Genomic DNA, 19806 nt, shown 5'->3' with positions numbered 1-19806 from the left:
GAAATACAGCATTCTGTACTCTGTTTCTAGCCTTCAGAGCCTGTGCAGAGGGCTGGGGGATTAGGCCCAGTTTTGAGATTACCAGCATGGGATAAAATAGGAACGTGCTTTACACCATACCTTAGAGCAGTTTGCTGCATGTAGCGATCTGGGTCCTGAGCGGTGAAAGTAGTTAACATTTTACCAGCAAGAAGCCCTTCTTCTTGCCGTATAAGCTTAGGGTTTGGGACAAAATATGGACTCTCATTCACATCAATGACGGTAATGGACACAGTTGCTGTTGATTGAGGAGGATGCTGAATTCCCTTGGCCAAAGGCACTTGATTTTCCGCAGCTACAGTAAGTACAAACATCCTATTGGTCTCAAAGTCAATTGGCTGGCAAAAACAAAAGGGGGAAAATATTAGCAGTTGTTCATAGTCGTGACTGGCATGCAAACAAAAAATTACTTTAAAAAGTTCTTCTGTTTTTATAATGCTTATATTGAGCTAGATGAACACAGAGCCTAAACAAAAGAGAACTATGGCAAAACCAGTACCTATAAAGTTTCTATATGTTTTTCTGGAATACAGAATTCTGCAGCACTTCAGGACAATTTCTGCAGCAGCTCTTCTAGTGCCAAGGGCAGCTAGGAACATCCATAGGCAAAGGGATTTAAGGGGCAATGATAGCAAATCTGACCCCGGCTTAGTCGATTCAGCCACTCCTTGTACCCCAAGAAGCATGTTGCTTTTTCACTGTGGCTGGTGATCTCCTGCCAACTTCTGCCCCCTCAAGAGTCCTTGAACCAAATTAGTCCTCATCAGTGCTTACAACTTTTCTGGGGGGTTTCCTCAGAATGTCATTTATTTATCTCGATTTACTTTTTGCTTCTCTTCTGTCAGTTTAAAGAAATAATTTAGTTTGAAGTATTTCAAGCAGATTATGCCCTTGGGAATTTCATTTGATTCTCTTTATACTGGTTGGATCTGAGTATCATTTTGTTTGCTCTTTCAGAGGTTTCAAGTTTCTAACTGTCAATAGATCTGAAATGGACTTATATGTGCCTAAATACAAGGCACACAGGCAGTCAAGTGTGTCTTGTCAGCAGAATCAAACATAACAGGTATCTCTCAAGAAACGCCAATTATGGGACTTATGGGGGAAAAAAAAAACAAGCATGCAATGTAGCCTAGAGTGCTTTATAAAGCCACAGATTCCCCCGCTAGCCCCCCCACCCCACAAGGTACTGAAAGGATAAATAAATAATAATAATTCCACCATATCCCAGACTGGAATACAGGCATTTCAAGCCTGAGTGCTGGATTTCATATCCTGTCACCCACTTGAGTGGATGGATCCAAAAATGAACCAGACAAACTAAGAGTCCGGACACTTATCAGACAGATGAGAGGAAAGGGGACTACTTCTTGACAGATTCAAATTGTAGTACTGCCTTTTTATCATAACTTAGAAAACAAGTCATCCCTTCAGTCCAGGACTTTTTTAGCTGGTGAATGAAGATGAAGAACCTGCTCCATACAAGGCTTTTGAATGAGGTTTTAAAAATAGCATCATCCTTTAGAAGCCTGTTGAAGCGTAGCCTCCTACCATCACTAACACCACTTTCCTTCCCCTCTGATATCATCCTGATTGGCTATTTATTTAATAGAAACATTCTGGCATCATACTTGTGGGGAAAGGCATTCCTAGGCCTGGAAGACCAATGCTGACCAAAAGGTAGAAAGCAGTTTGCTTACTACTCCAACAGACAGCCGTTAATGCTAGTTCTGATCCACTGATAGGCAAATGGCTTTTTCACAGGCTAATTTTTATTTCTGGCAAATAAAGGTTTTCTAATCTGCCATTTAAAAACTAGCTAACCTGATTTTCAGAACTGGTATTTTAGATTGTTCATGATAATGTAAGTAGGAGGACCATTCAAAAGGTGAACAAGTTACTTTCAGAACAAGCACATTAATTTTAATTTCAAATCTCACACTGGCCTCAGGATTAAACAGCAGGGAGATATTTATTCTCAGTGCTCTCCCACTTATCTGTCTCTGCATAATTCAATGAGTTGTGGGAATCACTTACCTTCACAACAGTTACCAACCCATCATTACTATTTGGATCAGTCAGAATAGTAAATCGACCTGTAGGATCTCCACCAGTCATTCGGTACATTGCGTTCCAGGCAGGAGTGTGTGGCTGATCCTTATCAGTTACAGTTAGATTAGCTACTATGACATCCACTCTATTTTCAGGTACCTCACCATAGAACTACAACAAAAAAGCATATATTTTTACATATTTGACACTCTGTTTGCAGAAGTTCGGAATGGGCATCAGGGAACGGATCACTTGATGAATACCTATTCTATTCATTCCCTCTGGGGCATCTGGCATTGGCCACTGCCAGAACACAGGATCCTGGGTTAGATGGACCTTTGGTCTGACCCAGTATGGCCGTTCTTATGTTCTTATATATCAGTGAAAATAGCCCCATGAAATACTCATCAGAGCACAGAAACTGGTGTTCATCTTAGTTCAACTGTACACTAGGAGGCAGAGCCTCAGCTGGTGTCAATTGTCCTCAATGGAGCTATGACAATTTATACCACCTGAGGATTGAAAACCTATGAGGATTCCTGATGTCTTGCTTTAGCCAATTTAATCAAAATTCTCTGCGATCCATTTATTTGAAAGAAAAAAAAAATCTGACAAATACTTTAATAAAAGGAGACCACCACCTAGCAGTCTACCATTATCAAACAGTAATGTGAGCTAGCAAACTAAAACCTATCTGAAACCACCTAGAAAACTAGAGGGTTGATTCCTTAGCTAAATTCTGTGTTTTGGATTAAGTATGGTATATCCTAAGGGACAGATTCTCCTCTCAGTTAAATCATTGCAACACAGCAGGCTATTAGATAAGTAACAAATATTTTCAATTCATCTATCTATCTATCTATCTATATATAATGTGAAAAATTCCTTAATAATGGTCATAAACATTCATACCCTTCCTTTACTTCTGTACTGTACTTACAGTCATAGCAGTGAACTCTGGAGGATTGTCATTGACATCTGTCACTGTGATGACAGCAGTTGCTGTGTTTGAAAGACCATATGTTGGGTTTCCTTCCATGTCCGTAGCTTGAATTATTAATGTATACTGCTGTACTTTCTAAAACACAAAATGACACCAACATAAGTTATAGACAAAAACAACATTCCAGTAGGACAGCAGGTGTTCCATAAATTGTGCTTTATTACGCAAAGAGCCTATCATACTGTTTATTCCAGTTAACATCAGTTGAAATGACTGAAGCAAAGTTTACATCACCAGAAGTACAGCAGTGATTTGCATCTAAATATATTAGACTGCCTGCATTTTTCATTTTTCACTTGCGATTGGGGAGGCTTGCATGATATGCTCTTACTATGGATAATGAAAGAACTTTATACAAGTTACTGTTATTACCACAGAGGTGGAATTTTGACCAATCTTTTTGTTTCGTTTTTAAATGGAAAAAAAGTATAGTAGTTCTACCTAAATAAGTAGTAAATCCAAAAGGGTTTTACGAAATCTGAGCCAGGGAGTATTTCTGGCCAAACGACTACAACCGCCAAGGCTTTATTGTAGTGAAGCCTAAGTATTAGAATGTAGCTGCAACTTCTTGATATCACTATGGAAACTGGAGCTGTCAAGGCTAACAGAAACTAGTAAAGTGACTGGAACACCCCCTCCCCTCCATCCCTGATTATTTCTATAAATGTTAAACATTCCAAACAAGATAGTCCCTTCCTTCTCCCAATTTGCCAGTGCCAGTTGCTTTATGCATTGTTAAAAACAGCACACAGTACAGAGAATCTGTATTCTTAAATCATTGCTGGAAGTATGCCAGGTCTTTCTGAGGCTCAGTGTTAGGTCTATGAAAAAGAATTGCCTGACAGATTAGATCTCAAAACCAGCTAGATCTTACTACAATATTTATAAGATTTTAAAAAAATAATTATGAAGATTTTCTGTACATTTCTATTGTGAAATGTAAATAAAGTTTTGGGGTTTTTTTACACTTCGTTTACCAATTAAACTTCAGCTTTAGCACTCCCTAGCTTGGTGGGATGATACTATGAAACTCAGTTCTTCCTCCAGCAGAATTCTGGCAATGACACGAGCATTTGTTATTACTTTGAAATGTTACTTTCATGCGTGGTTTATTGAGACAGCTAAAGAAATTTTTTTCTGTCAAAATAAGGATACTTAAAGAAAAGCTCAGTTTTTTTATTTCCTATGAAACCACATCCTCTCCCCCACACATTCTGATTGCTTGTAAATTGGAGGTATGCAACTGATTATTTCACAAGATAAGTTACAAGACAGAAATCTTTGATTTAACCCCTCCCCCCAAAATAATTACTTTTAAGAAAACTAACATGGGTCCATTCAGTGAAAATTTCTCATTTGCTTTCAAATCTTGGATTGATATTATCATATACATATTGGCCTAAGTTTTTAAGAGCGTGTACACTTACAAATGTATGCACACGACTTTCACATGCAAAAGATCCAGGGTCCAAAATTCATGAAACCATCCCTATTTAGGGAAGCACAAAAGTGTATGTTTAAGTCCCTTAAGCATGTACTTCCATCCTTTTCTGTACTGGGATCTGGACAGTGGGGGCAAGTCATTCTTTATAAAACAATACTGTTTATATATAAAACTCATCGTGCTTCAAGAAGAAATCCTCTTAAGGGTTTGTTCATGACACATAAACAAGGCACGTAGTGATGAAAGAATCAAAGGAATACATTTGTTACATTTATGTTATGGAACAACTGTGCACTGCATATTGTAAAACAATAAATGTAACATAAAAATATCAGGCCAAATCCTGGGCCCCGATTCTTCTGTGGCAGAAAGATAGCAGGAGCTCTGTGACCCGTCTTGGCTCTGAAGTCACAAGTCCTGAAGCGCTAGAGAATTCTGCTAGGATTACATGGCTACCCAAGTCTTCCTTTTCCCCAGAATCATCATCTTATTTATTTTTGACGTGCACCCCACATATCAAGCAAACATATGGTCCCACCCCAATGAGCGTGCAATCTAAATATTCTGTGTAGTCTGACCCTCATGTATGAAAGATGAACTACTTGGAATGAGATTGTTGGGAGGCGTTGGGCATGCACAATAAAGGAACAGCCCAGCATGCTTCAGCCTCTATAGGAACTTCACAGCAACACCCCTGAAAATGAACTGTCAGGTAGGGAGAGAAGACATTCCCACTGGGTGAAATCTTTCCACTCCCACCCCAGGCAGGCGGTAAGAGAAAAGAGCACTCCACCTAGCTAACCTCAGTCGCAAGGCAAGAACAATTGGTTATGTCTACACTACAGTGGCACAACTCCGGTGTGACAGCAGTGCTGGTATAGTGCAAACAGTTCTCACACTGGGGTTTTTCCAATAATGTAGGTAATCCACCTCTCCGAGAGGCAGTAGTTAACTTTCACCTGGGAAGTGAGTGTGGGTTCCCTCATTTCTCCTTTTACACACCAGGCCCAACACTCCATACCATGAGTCAGCTGGTTAGTCAGCTTGATATTCAGCTGGTTCACCAAGCTACCTAGAGCTAACGTGCCCCTTACTACTCTGTAAACAGGGCTAAAGGATCTGGCCCATATAGTTTTAGATTTTTGCAAAGAACAGGTATATGTCCAATGTTCTACCCAAGCCAGGGTAGACATGAAATGATAAAACATTATCCAGGTGCTGCCTAGCACCTTCAGGATGCTCACTGGCAGCTTCTGTAACAGTGAAGTATGCACTTCCCCAATCCGGGTTAGAGCATCTGGCTAGCGAATGAGTACGGGGCCAAGGGATGTGCTGGCCGCCGCTAGTGAATGAGAACCGCGGCCAGTGGAAGCTGCGATCGGCCAAACCTGCAGACGCTGCAGGTAAACAAACCGGCCCGGCCCGCTAGCGGCTTTCCCTGACAGGCCGCGTGCCAAAGGTTACCAATTCCTGCTCTATATCCTCTCCACTCCAGGGCAGTTGTTTTAGAGCAGCCACAATTTGCTCCTAAATTTCCAAATGTGCATACCATTGGCTCCCATCAGCTGGAAATATACTGATGTTCTTTTAGTCTGTTATGGATTAAAAATGCCTTTATCTTATTTTTGTCTAGTTTAGTATTTTAAATGAAAATTTCTCAGGCACTTTAATACAACAACCTTTAACAAAGATGTCAAAAGATGACATGTTTTTCCAACATCTTTTACAAACAATTATTCACTAGGACATCAGTAAAGCGATCAGTGAGTAGAATTAATGGCAAACTACTGGGATGGAAGGCCTCTTTGACTGTTAGTTTGAGGGTCTACAGGGAAGTCCTGATGTGGCAGCTGATTTCTTCTGTGGTAAATCAGGCACTGCTAGTTGCTATGTAGCAGAAGACATATCTCATTCATACAGACTGTAAGTCCTTCTGAAAGTACACATGTCAAAGAAGATACCAGAGTTCCAAAACCAGGGATAGATGAAAACCCAAACCTTTCTTTTAGTTTAAAGGGGCAACATCAAGTGAATTTAAGTGACTTTTCCAACACCACATGGAGGAATTATTGTTAGAGCCAGAATTAGAAGAATTCAGAACTTCTTGGATACCAGTCCTGGGCTCAGAACTACTGACTAAGAATACCATTCCCCCTATTCATTATTAATCCTGATATACTCATTTTAATTATGCTTTCAAAATGTAAAAGTAGTAATATTTTTTCCATTTATTTTGCTAAAAAAGTTTAGATCAGATAACATTTATTAATTCTGCTACATCAGAGGTGGGCAAACTACGGCCCGCGGGCCACATCCGGCCCACGGGACCATCCTGCCCAGCCCTTGAGCTCCTGAACAGGGAGGCTAGCCCCCAGCTCCTCTCCTGCAGCCTCAGCTTGCCGTGCTGCCAGTGCTCTGGCGGCAGGCCTACGAGGTCCTGCTGGGCAGCGTGGCTCTGCCGGGGTGTAGTGTATTAAATTGCTCCCCGTAGGAATGTGCTACTTACGGAGCACCAGGACTGGTAGCTGTAAGTAGTACACCGTAAGTAGTACATTCCTACAGGAAACTATTTAATACACTACACCCCAGCCCTCCATACAGTTTCAGAACCCTGATGTGGCCCTCAGGCCCAAAAGTTTGCTCACCCCTATATTGTATGATGACATTAGCAATCCTCAACGAATCATCCATCAATCTGACTGCCAGAAGATTTATCCTACATGTCACTAGTGTGGTCCACAGATCGAAGGAAGGTTAGATCCTGATCACAAGCCAGAAGAATGGCTCTATTTCCCAACCCCCACTTCTCCGGAGGAGCTGTGGAGGAGGAGGATGGAGCTCTCTCCTGAGGAACTACTGCTACCCCTGAGTCATAGCTAGCTCCGGGTGTCCTTGTCAGCACTGTTTTACCACAGCATTCACTCTGTGTGATTTTTAATTCAACAAATGCAAGCTGGCAAGCGTGTCTGTGAAGGGTGAGCAATTATATCACGGTTGTGTAAATTAATTAACACTAAAATACAGGTCACAAGACAGTTCACAAAAAGTTTTGTGTTATGTGCAAAGAAATGTAAAATGAACTGTGTTAAATAAATATATATTAAATAATGTTAAAGAAGTAAATATATATTTTTATAAGAAAGTGCAAAAGGGAACTTTTATGCTTTCTGTATGTCTCTTATTGATACAGCTTTCAAAGGCTGTAAAAAAATAATCAGAAAGTCAGTTTTTGTCTCATTGACAGTGGATTCTTGGTCTGTGTAGATGACAGGGCAAACAATGACTAATTTATCAGCCAGGCCCTAATCCCCCTAGCAAGACAGACTAGGAAAAATAGATAATGACTGGACAGAACTAGCCAACCACTCCAAGGCTACAAGAAGCAGGTAAGTAATAAGACAACTGTTGTAAAAAATAATGAATACATAAAAGCAATGGTTTAAAAAATAAAATAAAATAAAAAATACAGCATGGATTAGAGTTGTAGCAGAATAAAGTAAAAATGTATTGGAAAATATATTTAGAATGGAATGTTTATAAATGAGACAAAGTATAAAAATGTGTGTTTAACAGAGGCGGGGTGTGTGTGTGTGAGAGAGTGAGTGAGAGTGAGTGAGTGACTGAGTGAGTGAGTGAAGCAACACAGGACATACACCAGATTGGACCAGCATGGATTTAATAAAGACAGAAAGAGCCTACCTGTGCCCAAGGACTGGGTAATTCATCACAACACTATCCTGCTCATCTGCTTTACTTATGTTTTATGCTTAATTAAGGTGGTAAAATATTGTCCTAAAATTTTCTTATTAAACCTTTAAACTAGTTAAGCTCAGTAAATGGTGTGGATAGTGCTTTTTATCCAACATACAGTAAGGACGTTTGCTGGAAACTGAAGGATGAGTCTGTTTCTAGACTGAAGTAACCTCCAGGCCATCTCATCCTCTCCCCCCAACCATACCCACGGCAGGACCCCCACCTTCCTTCCTCCTTCTCTCCAAGACTCCTTCCACTTTCTGAGCTAACTCCAATGAATGTCAGTGAGACCAGATGTTTTACATTCTATGCAAAACGAAGCTCGAAAATACTCTTTACCCCTAGGATATTTGCCAAAATCCAAGTTTTCAAATCTTGGGGCTGGCCAGCTCTAAGGGAGTACTGGTTAGGTAGTGCTCTGCAAGGGGAAAAAAATTACATTTGAAAAAAATGTGTAAATTACCTACAAGCTATTTTACATATGCACAAAAATGGACAGCATTTAAAACACAACCTATAAAATTCAGGCCCGCCTTACCTCTCTATCAAGTCCAGCTGCCACTGTGATAATGTCACCAGTCTCATTGTTGATTGTAAACATGTTCGGTGAGGGGGTGCTTGGGGCCTGTGACAAGATTCTGTATCTCAGCATCCCATTCAGTGCATTGGGATCATCGGCATCAATAGCAGTAACAGTCATCACATAGGTTCCTAAAAGCACAATACATAATTAGTGTTAAATAAACAGTTTACTTGAATTACACAAGGTCACTTACAAGCACAAAAAATGGTCAAAACATTTACTTCTTTTGATAAACATTACACATTCTTTCTCTTACCCAAAGGAAACTGAGTAGGCCTGAGTCCCAGGATTAATGAAGCAATTAAGATACATAACAGAAGATAACACTGGTGTTTATAAAGTATCAAACTTGCTTATTACTGAAAAAGCTCCACAGGCAATCAAACCCTGCAATTCTGCCATAAACACATTTAATTAACAATGAAGCTTCTAAAGTTTAAATAGCAGGCTCAATCGCTGGGCCACATGAAACATCTGATAATCAAAACATGGTTAATTTTAAAATGTGCCGCACGCGTTAATTGTGTATGCAAATCAACGCAAAAATCAAAACAAGGGCTTTTCTACATACTATTTCTTTCCCTTTGCAATCCTGACTGTTTAAGATCATGTTGGTTCTTGGCACTTGAACTTGGCATAATATGTCTTGAGAGAAACTGAAGGGACATGTCAGTTGTCCTAAAAATTCCTTGTTGCACTGCTAAGAAAATGGCTTCTGACACAAAATTTGCATCTAGATGTAAATCTGAACTTATTCCAACTTTGAGGGTGGTTCAGATACATAATTTTAGTTCTGGGGAAAGTCCTAAATTGTACAGTTTGATTCCAAATCCAAAGTTCCCCAGAATTACTGAGATTCACATCCAGGTCTATATATAGGCTCCAATCCTGCAATTAATGGCCTGGACTGGATTGTTGCACTTGTGCACTGTCAACTGCATGACGGCATCTGTATATAGATATAGATGCTAATTTTAGGCTCTCATTTTTGGTCAGTCTTGGCCTAAATAAATTGTATCATACAGATCACATAATCTATTATGTAATACATACTATATTAGGTGTATTTATTTTATATATAACACAGAGAATGGGCTTAAAATGTATATATATAATTATATAGACTCTCCAAGGATACTACATGGCATTTCCTTTCTATCAAGGAAGCTATTGTAAAACTTTTGTTTTTAAAATGTTGACATTGTCTTTTCTAGACATTGGATCACTCATTTCTTGCTTCATTTGAAAAGGACGGTCAAGTAGGCTGCTAGAGTGCAACACATACAAATCTTCAGAATGTACAAATACCCCAAATTGCCACAGGATAAGCACAGGAAAATGTGTTCCACAACCATATAAGGTATCATTATTGTAAATCTGTTCAACTTCTTTTAGTTTTCATTTTTAATCCCCTAGTGTTCTTTTTGTTCAAAACTAGTCAGGGGAGAGAGATATTTTATAGGAAGAGGTGTATTAAAAGGTCACTAATCAGTTGTCTAGCAACAAGCTAATCTTCAAAGTTACAAAACAGCTGTTTGGCCTCCCTTATTTTTCAGGTAAAGCCAATCTTTAATGGGTGCTGCCATAATATAAATATGTGGGTGCTGTCCAAATAAAGTAGTCCTTCCTCATTTTCCTTCTCTCAGCATTGTCCCTTACTCATTCCCTAACATGTGTAATGAAGTCTTTCTTTTAAATTAATTTTTAACTTGCAAAAACGTAAATTAAAAATCAAGGGTAGTGGCAATATAGTATCCTGAAATTTTTGTTGATTACTTCTTTCAAAAACGTTACGACTTCTAAAAGTATATTTCTCCAAAATTAAAAAACACACATCTATTTTCACACAGAAAACCTGCTATATTTTACCTGGCTTTGATCCTTCAGGGACTGTCCCATTCCAGACTTGGTGTAAGAACTCAGGCCTATTGTCATTCATATCAATAACATTAATGACAATGTCAATAGGATTCTCCACCTGGTTTCCATTTACATCCACTGCATGCGCTCTCAGCTGCAAAAGCCATTGGGAATTATGTGAGTTTGCAAGACATATGAACATACATGGACATTAGCACAGAGGAGAGGAAATTTTACAATAACCATTTTAGCCAGATCTATTTCAGTATCTTTTATTGCTCCCCTATCTTGATGACTTCAATTTTCAGTTTATTGAGGGAGCCTTTGTAGACTGAGTTCAATGGGCATAACACAAGTGTAACTCAGGGCAAAACTGAGCCCTTTATATTTAAGGACGGACACTGATTTTCTTGTTTTTTCCTTCTATTTTTGAAGGCCTTTTTTCTTCTGGAAATTTCTTGGGTTGAGAAAGAAAAAAAATCTGAATAGTTCACCCAGAGGGGACAGATTTCCGTGGGGCAGGTTTAAACTCCCCACGGCCTAATTTACAGACTCCAAATTACTTTTGGAATAATAATACTACCTTATGTTATATAGGCTTTTGTACTTCTTAACCCTGATTGCCAGTAGAAAGTCTCCAGGAATACCTAATCCTGCACTATTAGAAAATTTCTGTTGGTAATCCATCTGGAACGAATATTGCTTCGTTTCTGTAAAGTCTGAAATGGTATTATGGAAACTGTATTGTAAGAATATTTCAAAGGAAAGGTAGGACTTGAGATAATATTCTTAATTTAAAGCCTAAAAAAGAAAAAGACGAATTGTGTATATCTATTTTATTTTATTTTGCTGGCAGGGTATGGCAAAAATTGTTCTCACTACACAACTGAAAATTCAAGAGTCTAAAGTTTATGCGTAAATTTTCCAAAGTGATATTTGGGTGCCCTACTTGAGACACCTTAAAGAAGCTGATATAGACAGCGTTATGTCGGACACAGCTATCACCTCTCACAGAGGCAGGAGTTATTAATCCCACAGGAGAGCTCTCTCCTGTCGGCTTAGAGTGTCCCCACCATAAGCATTACAGCAGCATAGCTGCCTTGGTGCATCTGTGCTGCTGTAAATGTTGTAGTGTAGATGTATCCTAAATTTGAGACCTGGGAGGTAAAAACCTGTCAATGTAGCTCAGAAGTAGTTTTGACACATAGTTATAGGAGGCGGGGGGTGAGATTAATCTACCATGTTCTGGAAATGGTTTTAGGGATTGTTCGAAAATTCCTTAGTCGCTAATACTTAAACTGGAACTGAAAGGGAAAGAACTAAAACAAATTGTTTTGGTTAATCCAAATTCTTGGTAAAATCCCATGAATTCGAGAGCTGCTGCACCCTAGCATGGTCAAACTCCATCTGTGAATAGCAACTGCTAAATCCTATGTACAGAAAGCAGGATTAACACTTGCTCCTCAGATGGGCCAACAAATTGTGCACTAAAACTATGCTACTCTGGAAATTATCTCCAGGAACTGTATCTCTTCCCTATGGTTTCAAGTGAGGGCCATTTCAGGTCAAATCTTGGTTTCCTGCTTTGCAACCAAATATTTTTTTTCTACTAGTGCTGCAGAATATTTGGTTTACTTTGCAATTTTTCTAGAGCAAAGAACATAGCTTTCATAAACAGAGAGACCTAATTTACAATTATAATTCCCTTAAAATGCTTAGATTTGCCCTGAAAATGAAACCTGGTAGTTTTTCTTCCCATCCATTTCTCAAATTTTAGCTGCTGAAATTCCAGTACAATTATGCCCAAGTTAGGGTGTTATATTAAAAATAAACTTCTGTCAAACAAACAATAGGGGGGAATTTGTAATCAATGGTATAAATCAGAAAAATAAACTACAGCATTCACATTTCAGCCTTCTTTAATTATCTAAATATACTAACTCACATTTGTTAAGCTGTTTCAACATGCTAGGACTTCCCTGTATTATGTAATAATAAGTAGAATAAATATTAATTCCAATCCAGTATAAACTCTTTAATTCACATCTTGTAGAAAACTGTGCCAGATGCAGAAATCAAATTTGAAGCAGATGTTTATCTTTGATTTGATCATCTGGTTTATGGTAAATTAAAATCTTACATGAAATGAAGCTATCTGCTCCCGATCTAAAGGTTTCGTCACTGACAGTTGACCTGAGATGGGATTGATAATGAAGATTCCAGTTGGAGGTTGGTCAGCTCCTGGTCCAGTAACACTGTACCTCAGTGAAAGACTTTTATCACGATCAGACCTAATCTAAGTGTCGAGAAGATGAGGTTTATGTTAGTTAAACAGAACAAGAAATTGGAACTGAGAGTGAAGAACAGTAGCTTAGCATTCATTTTAATATTAATAATATTAAATATATTAATATATTTAGGCTGAAATTATATTTACAAGAAAACAATGGCAGAGGCATGAACACTAATACAATGTTTGGGCTTTTCAATATTATCATACATTGTCAGAAAATCAGTCATTGAATTTTTCAGAAAAATTTTCATGTAACGTGACCCTTCTTATAAATCTCTACTTTTTCCACAATAGGATGAATTATATTACTAAAAATAATTAAATACTTTTATCCTTAAATTTACTGCTTAGCTCCTAAAACAGTACACAAGATTTGTGAACATTAAAACATACTGTAAGACAGTCTCTTTCATTTACCTTTCAAGACCCGTGTTCAGCATTCTGCATTTCTTTTATAATACTTGTAGTATTGCAACCATTTAGGTGCTTGTGATTGCATGGTTACTGCAGGGGAAATACTGAACTTTGAACTGAGTTCTTGGCTAACAAATAAAGTAGAAATTGATTTTATAGTATGTTCACTGGTAGCCTTTGCTATACCTTTAAGAAAGTCACTTGCAAGTGCATAGACAGGGTAGAGCCATGTTCACATCTGTTACCCTGTCCACACCCCCCTCCCTCCCCCCACCTTTTGGTAAACTGACTGTGCAGGCAACACTCATGGAACACCTCCCCCCAGCCTCTTGTGCAGGAATGCCTGGTAATAGACACCTACTTGCTGTGCATTCTTGCACAGCAGGCACTGTGTAACCTCAATCAGCCACGTTCCTTCCCCTTGTTCCCCTCCTCTGAGAGGCCTATCTCTTCCCCCACCTCTCCCAACAAACACATACACAAACACACAAGTGGGGAGGTTCCAGTGCAGGATGCAGCAGAGTTGGCTGAGTCACAAATGCCACCTTTTGCACCAGCCGAAGTTCCCCCTACTTTAGGGCAGTTGCTGTCTGATTTAAATTCACTGTAATTCAATGTAAGAAAAACAAAGAGTGCTTGGCAGACCACAGAATTTGCCCCAGTATCTTATGTATAGATCTAACAGCTGAATTTGGTCCTTTAATCTTTGATAAGCAGAAAGACTATGCGAAGTTGACTTCCAAGGAATTCTGAAATCACACCTCTGCCTTCTTGGTGGTTAATTACCTTACCCTAACTAATTCCTGAGGAAAAGGCCCTCTGGAGTTTTCTGGTAAGTTGATTGGAGGGATGACCCAGTCTCTCTTTTGTCTCTGCAGATGACTGCTGTGCTTATATTGTTGCCGTGGAAATACTATTTCTTCAATTTTCTTTTCGTCCTTAAAACAGACATTAGAATGAGAATTGGTAAAAATGTGTATTTTGGAGAATGGTTTTCATACCATTACATGACTGCCTGAGACACACACTTCATTCCATGTTTATGAAGCTATTTATTGGGTTCACAGTACAAAATGGAAATAAGCAACATTCTTACATTTTTCCTATGAAATAGTAGCAATTCCTTCATTTTTCAGCATGCCACTTGGAGGTCAAATGGAGTTATAAGCAATTTATTACCCAGTACTGCTGTGTAAACTACTTTGCACTTTCTATATTCCAGTTGGATAGTAGTTAATATTGTGCAGAATTTTAATAGGATGCCTTTATATGTATATAATCTCATTAATTGGAACTACAGTTCAGGTAATGTGAAACTGTATATTAAATTTAGATCTGGGTGTGCTAAAATATAATTTGAGTTCCAAGAGAAGTTTAATACATACTGGTAAGGAATGTCTGAAATATTTATGACCTTATTAAATCCCATAGAATTAATGCTGTAATTATTTTAAACCTATGTCACCCATGATGGATGTTGTAGATGACCCACTTTGCACAGTGGGCATTAATCTCTGCTGGGTGTCAACACTGCCTTTCTATTCCTCTCTACATCTGCAGTTATTTCAGCCTTTAGCTCTTGATGCACATGTGCATACAGACATGTTACTCTGGTTAGGGAAAAAAGCCCAAAATACACTCTTTGGTTACTTTGCAGAAAAAAGTTATTTTGAATCAAGTAAATGTGTTGGAGGCTAAAAACCGCAGGTGCAAACTGAGGGCCAGTTTCTGCTACCCTCACTCCCTTTGAATAGTGCCTTACAAGTGAGTAGCCCCTGTCTAGTAAGGGTATGCCTACACTGCAAAGAAAAACCCCTGGTGCTGAGTCTCAAAGCCAGAGTCAACTGGCTTGTGCTTGAGGGGCTTGGGCTGTGGGGCTAAAAATAGCAGTTTAGACATTTTGGCTTGGGTTGGAGCCCCGGGTCTGAAACCCAGCGAGGGCGGAGGGTCTCAGAGCCCAGCTAATCTAACCCAAGCCTCAATGTCTACACTGCAATTTTTAGCCTCATTGGCCAAGCCCAAGTCAACTGACCTGGACTCGGATTTGGTGCAGTGGTTTTCTCTTTGCAGTGTAGACATACCCTCACACGTAAGGCACTACCTGAGTGTGACTGAGGGCACCAGAACTGGGCCCAAAGGGTTTGTCTTCACTGCAACTCTTAAATCAGGTTAGGTAACCTGGGTTAAAATAGCAGTGATGACACAGCAACTTGGCTTGTAACTCTGGCTAAGAGCTAGAATTTGACCGCAGGCTTTCTTAGAGCTTTAACTTGAGTTGCGAACTCAAGTTAAAAGCTGAGGTGTCACTGTTATTTTAACCTGAGTTTCTTAACTCATGTTAGCAAATCCAAGTTAAGGACACTACTTTCGTTGCAGAAAAGACGTTCTCTGAAAGGAACAGTTTCTTATGTGCCTCTTTAATGTGAGCCACCGCATGCCTCTTTATTAAGACTTGGTCTTAAATGTCTCCAAAACCCAGAACAATTGCTTATTCTTAGAAAAATATATAGCACAACTAAAAGCAATCTATTTTGAAACAGATACTTAAGTCTTTGATCTGTAAATATAATTTTAGTGTGGCTATCTCAATCTATGAAGAATATTTATTTTTTAAAAAGATGCTTTGCAAAAGGAAGTAAAAAAAGCAGGCAGTAGTATAAGGGGTGGGTGTAGCAGAAATATCACATAATATTTTACTACAGGGAGTATATTAGTATATTGGTAGGTTCAATTTTGTGTTACTTTGGCTTGGCTTATATTGGTTTCCACCAGAGTGAGACTATCTTCCCTAAAAGTAGTGCTGGAATCCTAAATAATTTTCAGTCCTCAATTTGATTATTAAGGGACAATACAAATACTCTGTGCCAGGAATGCCTTCCTGCTATTGCTGTAAATCTACAGTTCTAGTCTAATCTTGATTGATGGATTCTAGCAGAGATTTGTTTATTTTGTGGTTAAATTTAACTGCTTGAATAAATACTGTAATGCTCTCCAGCAATTTAAAATAAAGAAATGACCACTTCCAATTTAAATTCAGGTACAAATCTCAAACTGTACAAACAATATGTTCAAATACAAATGATTTCTGGATCTTTAAACAGATATGGGTTTGCATGACTTTAGCAGGGCTACAAAATAATAGATTATGGAACATTATTTTTAAAGACTACAGCTTTACTATTATTTATGCACTAGTTACCCACTAGCAGGAAGTCAGATGTGGAGGTGTGTGACAGATTTAGTCTAAAAACCTATTTTTCAGAGACATTTCCAAAGGCAAATGTTTTACCTTCTTTGAATGCTCTGCAAATGTTGGCTCGATGCTCAGCTTCACCACCACTTGCCACTGTTGCTGGGTTTCCTTGTCTTGAGCATATACGATGAATTCTGTGGGGTCTGTAGAAAGCTGAAAGCTTCTTGCTGCATATACCACACCATCTTCACCTACTCTAAAATCGGCTGGCTCGCTGCTTTCAAACTGTACTTTTATCTTTTCATCACAGCTTCTAAATCCCACTGTAAAACACAAAAAACATTGAGAATATAAGAACTGAAAGAGACAGAGCCTGCTTAAACTCAGTCATCAGCTGGTGTTAGGTCAAGAACAAAAACCTGTATCTTAAAAGCCTATTCTCCGCAGTTACAATAAACTCACTGTCATTTCATCATATTAAGTGCATGCATTCTTTAGGAATTAAAAATCGTACTTTATGGATCAGCCCACATAATAGCGACACCCTTCAGAGAGGGAAGACTAGGTTCTCCTTCCCAACCAGATTGCCTGTTTTCTACCACAGGGGCCTTGAGCTCCACAACAACCACCCGCTCTCTCTCGCAAAGGGGCAGAACTGATTGGTTCCAAATACAGGTCCAGCCTCTTTGACCTTGACTGCAATTACTATCACTAATAAGCATATGTGATAGATGAACCCAAGTGGTCAAAGGCCCTAGGGGATTAAAATGAAGAACACTTGGGGCTCTTCTAACCGACACAGAGGAGCGCCTGTCAAAGGGAGATTTTTCTATTCATAACTTTTTTTAAAAAGGATAGTTTTTTCATATCTAGAGTTAGATTTCACTATGACCTCATTAGACTTTCTGCAGAGAATGACAAAACAAGTGCACAAAAGAATATGCATTCTGAAAATTAAAAAGGTCTTTTCCTCTTTATGAACACCTAAAACCAGTGAGAAGGACTGAGTGGAGAGAAAGTAGTCAAACTGCTAGCATGGACTGGAAAAAAATATGCCCCGGACATTTTTAATATGCGGCAATCATCATCACAAACTTGGTTTAGATTCAGCACCTCCAGTGCTAACAGCAGTGAAGTAGCAGCCTAGAGGTCAGCGCACAACTCTGGGAGTTAGACCTACTTTCTATTCCTGTCTCTGTCACCGACATGCTGTATTACTGTGGACAGATCACATAACAGCTCCGGTCCTCAGTTTCCCCATTTGTAAAAGGGGAATTATAATATATGCTTACCTCATAGGAATGCTAGAAGTCTTAAAGGGATGCAATTCACTTGAAATCCAGTCAATTTCAAAAAGTAGATTAAGAGCAGTTACAGGTACTAGTCTTGCCTATAAGCTCCCTTTAACAATCACATTTTCCTACTTTAAAATATTTTCCTATTTACAAATGTTTTCCTCTCCTCTTTTGCTATGTGAAAGATCCACAGTGAAACAGATTTAGTGAAACCGAATATATACACAGTACTGTAAAATGCACAAAGTACAATAGATTTTTTTCTCTGTGATCCCCTTCATTTCTAGTTATCGTCAGTGTTACTTGTAACAACAGCAAGTAAAAAGTATCAGATGGAAATGTGGCTTTAAAATTGATTATCTCCCTTTAATGTTTTCAGAGCATTTTGAGACCTTCAGATTGTATGAACAACAGAAGTGCAAAGCATTATTATTAAAGGCTGGGCTGAAATGCAGATAGTGAAGATGAATCCTATCCTTGTGCCTCATTCCAGTTCTTGGACTTTTACACTGAAATGAATGATGCACAAACTATAACTCTCCAAAAATCTAAAGGTTCCCCTCAAGAGAAACCCTGCTAAAAGCTGCACATCTTATGCTTTCTTTTTTTTTTTTTTAAATACTATAGTTATAAGGAAGGTAGTGAGAAGAGAGATTATAATTTTTGGTACTTGAACTCCAAGGACTGGGACCGACGTTCAAATGACAGATAAAATTAGTTTCCTCACTAATCCTTTTGTGTTATGCTGGGTCTCCCACATCCCTTTGACCTCTGACGCAAACAAAGACGACGATGACTGGAAAATTATATATATAAAACTTTATTTCTTTTTTCAAAAATACAGCAAATTCAATAGAAATTTTAAAATGTTAGCTTTTTGAAGGAAGATTAAACAAGAATAGTCAGTTAGCTGTGATGGAATACAGGCCTTGATCACCCTTTCTGGCAGTAAAACCTGCTTGAGTTGTTCAGGGATGGGGGAGAATCTTTCTGAGGAATATTTCATGCAGTTCCCACCATATCATTCCATGAGGGACAAGGTTCATTTCCTCCAGGGAAAAAGGCACACGAATGGCCATCAAACCTGGGAGATCTCACCGAATATGGGGAAGGACAAGGCGATCCATGCAGAAGCTCTGAATCTCTGCACTAGGTCTGGCCCCTGTTATCTCTGCCTGGCTCCTTGGCAATACTGCAGCAGAGATCTCATGCTTTTTGGTGGAGCATCCCCACAAACATTTCATCCAAATTGGGACTCCACTATTTTTTTCTAGGTAAGTTCCCTGGGTCCGTAGCTCCCAAGTCCCACCTATTTCATAAGGTACAGCCAACCCCTTCTCCCACATGGATCCACAGATTTACAAAGAGGGTCGTGTGGGAGGAAGGGACAGTGACATGGGGCAATTCAACCCCAATTCCACATGGGAGGAAGGAAAGCCACATGTAGAAGATCCCCTTCCTAGATGTGAGCCAAGCGGTAACTTATCCCTTATTCCCTTATCCATACTACTTCATTATTTGACCCAATTTACCAAGGCGAGTTCATATTCTGAATTGCAACAGGTAGCCAAAGAAATACAAGTAAAATAACTGGTTACAGCAACTCTATCTTTATAAAGAAATCATAGTTCTAATTAGACATACTTCTGTGTTCTGACCTTCTAACCAGAATACAACCCCACACTAGACTATATTAATTATAGAAATGTAAGAATAGAAGTACCCAGAATGGGTCTTCTTAATTTTCCTGAAATCTACTATTGCAATATCCTCAAAACAGCATTCAAATAAACTAAGCTAACAATATTCCACATTCTCCTTTAGACAATGCATTTAAGAGCAGTTCTGAATCCTATTTACAAATAATCAGATCAGCT

General features: G+C 38.9%; 1 protein-coding gene across 2 annotated transcripts in view; it reads right to left on the bottom strand.

Moving 5' to 3' along the window:
- The window catches only part of CDH2 (cadherin 2), a 178533-nt gene that overhangs the window by 38486 nt on the left and 120241 nt on the right, over positions 1–19806 (bottom strand). For both annotated transcript variants that reach the window (XM_037892713.2, XM_043539697.1), the window contains exons 3-10: positions 16731–16957; positions 14233–14379; positions 12875–13030; positions 10744–10888; positions 8830–9002; positions 3032–3169; positions 2077–2262; positions 121–377 (exon numbers count right to left, since the gene is read on the bottom strand). In XM_037892713.2, the coding sequence (XP_037748641.1) occupies positions 121–377; positions 2077–2262; positions 3032–3169; positions 8830–9002; positions 10744–10888; positions 12875–13030; positions 14233–14379; positions 16731–16957 (1429 nt within the window). The remainder of the gene's footprint in view (positions 1–120; positions 378–2076; positions 2263–3031; positions 3170–8829; positions 9003–10743; positions 10889–12874; positions 13031–14232; positions 14380–16730; positions 16958–19806) is intronic.

This window comes from Chelonia mydas, chromosome 2, assembly GCF_015237465.2.
Source record: "Chelonia mydas isolate rCheMyd1 chromosome 2, rCheMyd1.pri.v2, whole genome shotgun sequence".
Lineage (NCBI taxonomy): Eukaryota > Metazoa > Chordata > Testudines > Cheloniidae > Chelonia > Chelonia mydas.
The sequence above is the reverse complement of the archived record's forward strand: the minus strand, read 5'-3'. Positions and strand labels throughout refer to the sequence as shown.